At 41.2% G+C, this 6,951-nt stretch overlaps 1 protein-coding gene across 1 annotated transcript; it reads left to right on the top strand.

The window, feature by feature from the left end:
- Window positions 1-166: 166 nt before the first annotated feature.
- On the top strand, window positions 167-6,706 carry CTBS (chitobiase). The gene is made up of 7 exons (XM_072868287.1): window positions 167-360; window positions 870-1,008; window positions 1,979-2,187; window positions 2,825-2,996; window positions 3,548-3,645; window positions 4,350-4,511; window positions 5,511-6,706. Exons 1-7 carry the CDS (start codon window positions 229-231, stop codon window positions 5,694-5,696), a joined length of 1,098 nt encoding a protein of 365 aa, XP_072724388.1. The 5' UTR covers window positions 167-228; the 3' UTR covers window positions 5,697-6,706.
- The last annotated feature ends 245 nt before the right edge of the window (window positions 6,707-6,951 follow it).

The following is a 6,951-nucleotide window of genomic DNA, read 5'->3' as shown; positions in this document are numbered from 1 at the left end:
GCTCCCTGAGGGTGGCCTGCCCACGGCCACACCACCGCCAAGGCTGCGGCCCGTACCTCCCGCCGGGAGGCCGCCCTGGGCTCGCCCCCGCCCCTCGCCGGGGACACAACGGCGTCCCCCCGGGCCGCCCTCCCGCGGGCTGCGGGGCGGAGCTGCGCGGCCGGGCCGGCACCCAGCGCGCCCCGCCCGCCGGCGTCGCCGGGCCCGAGGCGGAAGCGGGGGCTCGCCATGGGGCGGCCGTGGGGCCCGTGGCTCCTGCCGCTCGGCCTCCTGCTGCTGCTGGGCGGCTCTGCCGCCGGTGCGTGCCCCTGCCAGGACCCGCGGCTCTGCCGCCCCGTCACGGGCCCCGGCGGCTTCGAGGTGCGGGTCCCCCGGCGGCTCTGGGCCCCCCGGCCCGGCCCGGCCCGGCGGCTCTGGGCCCCGGGGCGTGCCTGGTGAAGGCTGGGGAGAGCGGCCCGGGAGGGGCGCGGGGCTGCCGGCCGGCAGGGAAGGCCGGGCGCGGGGCGGCCTGCGCGGTTGGGAGCGTGCTAAACGCACCGTGCACCGCTGCCCGATTTTAACTGCCTGCATTAGAGTCGAACAGTTTTTAAAAAAATAGGTGCATGTGATTCACAGGGAAGTGTCGGCATTGGGACGAGTTTGGTTTTGCAGCCTGCTGTCCCCGCTGCAGGGTGGAGTGCTGCCCGCAGCTGCTGTAAACCGCGACCCTTCCCGGCCCGGGGAAGCTGTTCCTGCAAGTGCAGGGGGCAAGCGTGCCAGCTGGTCTCCAGAGACACGAGTCACGTCCCTTCTTAAGAGGCATGTGGAAAATAATCATCCTGCTGAGAAGTGTTTGGAGCTAACGAGGGTGCTTTTTACCCCTTTTCCAGGTCTTCGTGTTCGATGTGGGAAAGAAAAGCTGGAAATCCTATGACTGGTCAAAAATTACAACTGTAGCTGCTTTTGGAAAGTATGATCCTGAGCTCATGTGCTATGCTCACTCTAAAGGCTCCAGGATAGTACTGAAAGGTTGGTTACATTGCAAAAATGTGGATATTTATGTGATACATGAATAAGAACATAATGTACATAGGGCTATAATACCTTGACATTTCACATTCACTTGTATGCAGAGTATTAAAAATCAGTAAGCAGATTAATTAATAAGGGGATATTGCACACAGGACTATAATACCTTGACTTTTTGCACGTGCTTGTATGCAGGGTATTAGAAAGAAAACCAGCAGTGGCTTCTGCCACAGTAATAACAAAACCATTCCAGTGACATCTAAATAAAAGTCCTCTAACAGGGAACATCACAGCTGTGGAGGAACAGGGGGGAAGGGAGGAAAGGAAAAGCCTGTAGAAGATATTTATTTGGGTCTGTATTCTGGATATTATGCGCAGTACCCAAAAGACAGGGTAAGGGAAGGGAATTTAAGTAATTTTTAGTATTTTTCACTTAAATCAATCCCTCTGTATTAGAAAGTGGTTGAGTTTTAAAACATGAATGCTCAGGAACTCCCTGCAGGTACAAATGTTGATTAGAAAGACAAAGTCCATTACAGCTTACCTGATGTAATCAAGTTTTGGCTCTGTTGAGGCAAAAATGGAATCCAACACCACAATGTGGAAAGTAACAAAGATTAAACATAAAAGTATGTTTATCTAAACAGTAAGACATTGATTTCAAACAAGGAAGTTTACAGTGGCTAAAAGAATATTAAGGAAAACTAAGGAGATTAAAATTATAGACAAATATCCAAAAGGAACTTAATTTTAAACACTGCTGTCTCAGAGAAGCTTGGTAGTCTCTTCTGGGGTGGGTTCTCAAAATTACGCTTGGGGAAAAAAGTTAACTCCTTTGTATTTTACCAGGATGGGTGTGGGGATTTTTTATTTTGTGGTTAATGTTTGTTGGTTCAGTAAAGACAAACCTTTCCTCCTTACTATTACTGTGGTGCAAATACATGTTAACTCTTGAAGGCCTCTTGTCTAGGTGATGTACCTCTTAAGGACATTGTTGATCCTGCTGAAAGAGTGGCGTGGATATCCCAACAGGTGGACCTTGCAAAAAAACAGTATATGGATGGAATTAACATAGATATAGAGCAGGAAGTTAACGAAACCTCCCCTGAGTATTATGCTTTAACAGAGCTCGTTAAAGAAACTACAGATGCTTTTCACAGAGAAATACCAGGATCACAGGTAATAATAATGTACTTTATACAAACTTAAGTTTAACTTTATGAAATGCAAGGAGTTTTGAGAATGCTGTTTAGCATATGAATATGAAAAAATATATGCAGATCTAAAGCATGATATTCTCATGAATGGTTAATTATGCCTGGTAGCTATAATATGCTATCATAAGAATCACTCTTTTCGACCTGTATAAATTTAAGTGGAAGAAGGGTTTCACTGAGACTTGTAGATACAAGTTATTGCCTTGTGTGAGCTGGCAGTTATTAGTATGGCTCAATGAACCTTGGAAAGTAGGGCAAATACAGCCTTCTGGTGCAAAAGCTTGACAATGTTTTGGTAAACCCATCACTGAAGTTTTAAGGATTTCCATCATGCTTAATATTTTTGATCAGATGGTTTTCATGTTATATTTTAATTTATTTGGTATTTTGAATTCACTAATAGGGGCACTCACTGTTTATTATCTAATGTTTGTTTTATCAGCTAGGCAGCTTCTCCTATAGTTCATTAGTATCACCATGTGTTAAACGCTGTGCAACATTTGGGAAATACCGTCTTTAGAAGTTACAGCTTTCTTTATAGAGAAAACCGGAGTGCCTAAGTGCCATACATGATACTAATGTGTGCATTTTTCCTTCAGGTAACATTTGATGTGGCTTGGTCTCCAGCATGCATAGATAAAAGGTGCTACAACTACACTGGGATTGCAGATGCCTGTGACTTCTTATTTGTGATGTCATATGATGAACAGAGCCAGATCTGGACAGACTGTGTTGCAAAAGCCAATGCTCCTTACCTGCAGACTTTAGTTGGTGAGGACAAAACGCCTCCCCAGGCATCAGAACGTTTCCGTTTGTTCACATCAATAGATAGAAAAGATTGCCGTTTCTTAGACAAGTTTTTTGGTTCTATTAAGGCTTTCGAGTGCGCTCAAATATGTGTTGTCCTAATGTGACAATAATATCTCAGATCCTCATGACGCTATGGATAGACCTTTAGCAGTTGTGTGTTGTTACTTGTAAAGTAATTGTCTAGCCCTCACAATTGTGAAGGACACTTCTAGAATGACAAACAGCAGCCAAAGCAATGGTGTTGCAAAGAACCTGAAACATTTGTCTCCCATCCTTGTGAATTCTTGCTATGGGCAGCTAGTTTTAAGTGTGAGCAACTAGAGCAGTGACTAGGATCTGAACAGAGCAAGTGTAGGAGTATGCAGATGGGAGGTAAAGAAGAGCTTGCACCTTAGCCTCTGTCTGGGGATCATGCAAGTCCTATATTGGCTCTGGCTCTAGATTAGTTCTAAGAATAAAAAGCATGGGAAAATGCAATAATGCATCGTAATTTTTATTTCCTTCAAAACTAGGATATGAAGAGTACATTAATATGGGCATTGATCCTAAGAAGCTTGTGATGGGTGTCCCCTGGTATGGCTATGACTATGTCTGCCAAAACCTGTCAAAGGTAAGATGAAGATTATTCATTTGCAATCGTACTGTTAATTTTTTCCTGGGAAAGAGACAGCTAGATTTTGGTGATCCTGTTTTTGGATTAGGAAATACTGTGGTCTGATGGATAAGAGCATAAAGCTGGGACTCAGGACAGAGACTTTTGCTTGGCTGATAACTGATGAGCAGTGTTATTACCAAACAAGGCATTTTATCTCTCCCTAGGTAACCTGAACCCCACGATAACCAAGTGCCATGTTTGACTAAGGAGCTGTAGATGTTATCTGTACAAGAAGAGATGATGTCCAAAGGCACTACAATGCTTGTATCTGCCTTCTCAACACAGTCACTAAGCTCACAGCTTAAAGACTAGGTGCAACAAACCATAGCAGACCTATGACTTAAAGTATAGCAGTTTATATCCAAATCATGAAGTCTCAAACAACATCATACTTCTGAAAAATGTAAGAGTGAATTAAAAGTGGAAAAGATAAGACAACTGTATAAGTTGAATGAATTGAATACATCCAATCCTGTATTACGACAAACAAAATTTAACTGTTTTACTGTCTACAAATAGTATGTCTGCCTCAGATACTGGAAGATTTGGGATTTTTGAGACCTCAATGCCTTTTGTGACTCTGTTCTTGGCTGTACTGCTATTTTGGAGTTCAGTAAATCTATATAACATGAAACTCATGCCTTCTGCTTTTTTTTCAGGATCATGTTTGTTCCCTTTCCAAAGTACCTTTCCGTGGGGCTCCTTGCAGTGATGCTGCAGGGCGTCAGGTCCCCTATGGAGCAATAATGAAGCAGGTGAACAGTTCTCTTTCAGGTGTGCTGTGGGATGAGGTACAGAAATCTCCATTTTATGAATACCAGGTAAGTGTCTCTTTGAGACATCATGTTGTGGAGTAAACTATGGTTCATGAACCATAGTTCTTTGATTACAAAGTTTTCAGGGTTAGATTCTTCCATTTGTGTCTTCTACTTCTTTTTTTCGTGTGGTAAAGGATGGCTGGATTTCCATATCTTGAATTTCTAGTCTGAAAGAGGGGTGCAGTGACTGAAGACTACAGGAGTAATAGAAATCTTTATTACTTTGCAGTTTTCTTGAGAGATTGTATCATGTTAAAAAGGACTTTTTGGCACAAAGAAATCCTATAGCTCCATCCTTTACTGTTGCAGTTACTTTTATGAGTTGATGACTAATTTAAACTGAAAGAGATTCTGAGATGCTCTTTTCTAACCCAGTGGCTTGCATGCATGTTCTCTTCTGCATTTGGTTTCTACATAGACATAGTGAAAGAGTCCATGCACGATTGTGCTTACATGAACAATACAGTATATGCATTTTGTCTTGTTTTTTAGACATAATTTTAGGTTTCACATGTAGATGACTAAAAAGTGTTGTAAGCAGTGACCAGGTCCAAGCAGCATAACTTTGACAAAATTTTACAACCTCCTCTAAAACTGTTTATTGCTGAAAAAAGCACTTTATCTCTAACTAAATTCACCTGTTTGTTAGGTTAGATAGTGTATCTGAGGTTTTAGCTGTATTTTCAAAAATTATTAAAATACAGATTAGCTAAGTCTTTTCATCTAACTTCAGTTAAAATGTATCACTGTTTTATAACTTAGATTCTACAAGTAAAAAAATAGTCAAGTATTTGAGTTAAAATTTTTAATTGTCCTGTGTGAAAAATAGTTTGTAAATCAGGAAAGTATCAGTATGTAAATCTACATAGCTTGCATATCTGAGTTTTTAATTGTACTTTTCACTGCATTCAACAGAAAATGTATCAAAACTCAATGAACTTTAATGTATCATGTTTATATAGATAGGTAGGTACTGACGCTAGTGTTTAAATGTTTTTCTAGGATTCTCTTGGTTACTTCCACCAAGTATGGTATGATGACCCTCGCAGCATCTCTCTAAAAGCAGCCTATGTGAAGAATCGAGGTTTAAGGGGCATTGGCATGTGGAATGGAAATAGTCTTGATTATTCCAGGGAAGCTGTAGCAGAGCAACAAACTGAAGCAATGTGGCAAGCCCTGACACCGTAAGAACTATGTGAACCCTTGATTTAGAATGATGAAAACTGGGGGTTTTTTATTGTGGCTTATATTGTCATAGATTTTGACTTTATATAAATATACCATGATTACAAAAACTTTGAGAACTAGCCAAATTCTTCTTGTTATTTTGTATGCAAAGCCATATTTTCATTCTTCAAAAAGTTCCAGTGTTGCTTTAGCAGCATTTGTTTTTTAAAAGACTGCTCATCTTTTTAATTTTTCACAACTACCATAAGTTGGTTAAAGCTTGAACCCAGTATGTATGTGGTAACAAGTAAGACCAAGTGGATTTACAGGAGCAATCTAATAATGGTCCTCTGCTAAGGCTGCCTGGTGCAGCAAGTATTCATTCTGGGGTCACATGGTGCAGTCTCAGCTTTCTGACTTCCCGACCTATGTTTTGGCTAAGTCACTCTTGAATCAGATTAAACACAGAACACTGGAGAGACAGATTGTTGCTTACATGCAACTTGGTGAAACTCGTGCTTGTACTTGGTTACTCTTCTAGAGATTAAAATATTTTATTGACTGAAGAAATTATGTAACATGAAGTAGTTGCCATTAAGATTTTTATCAGACTTCTTGTTAGAAAGGAATATTCAGTAAACTGCAGTTTCACCATGTTTATGTATCACGTAAATTCCTTAGTTTCAAAAGCCAAAAATCTTGGACCTTATCTTGAAGGGGGGACGTTAATATGGAGAGGACTTGGATGATGGTTTTTTCCATTTCAAACTTCTTTACTTCCTGAAAACTAGAACTCAGAAGCTTATTTAATGAACTGCATACGTATTTTTCCACACACTTTAAGATTCATTCAGTAGCCTGTTGTTTGTTTTTAGGTGGTGTTGCCTCTGAGATAATATGAGGTTATATTTTCTTTCTAGTTCATATTTTTTATAAAATAATTTGCCTAGAGAAATTGTGTAACTTTTAAAAAGATCTGTAGTCATGGAAAGACTGACTGGTGTTTACAGGATTTTTTTGTTAAATAAAATGCTGTCTTCACTAAGGTTGGTAAACAGTGTCTGTTTATGCTTTACTTGTTCCACAGCTTACAGCCCACACTGCTTCTCTGAACTGTTTCACAACCAGATTAAAGTGCAACTGTGCCCTGCTTAAGTGACTCCATTAATTAAACAGTTTATTTAATTAGATATATGTAGTCAGTTGTGGGGTGGTTTTTTGGGGTTTCGTGGTTTCCCCCCCCCGCTCCCCTTTGCTAAATAGTTACTGGGAAAAC

Source organism: Ciconia boyciana, chromosome 7, assembly GCF_034638445.1.
Source record: "Ciconia boyciana chromosome 7, ASM3463844v1, whole genome shotgun sequence".
Classification (NCBI taxonomy): Eukaryota; Metazoa; Chordata; class Aves; order Ciconiiformes; family Ciconiidae; genus Ciconia; species Ciconia boyciana.
Note: the sequence above shows the minus strand (reverse complement) of the source record. Positions and strands in the feature narration are given on the sequence as shown.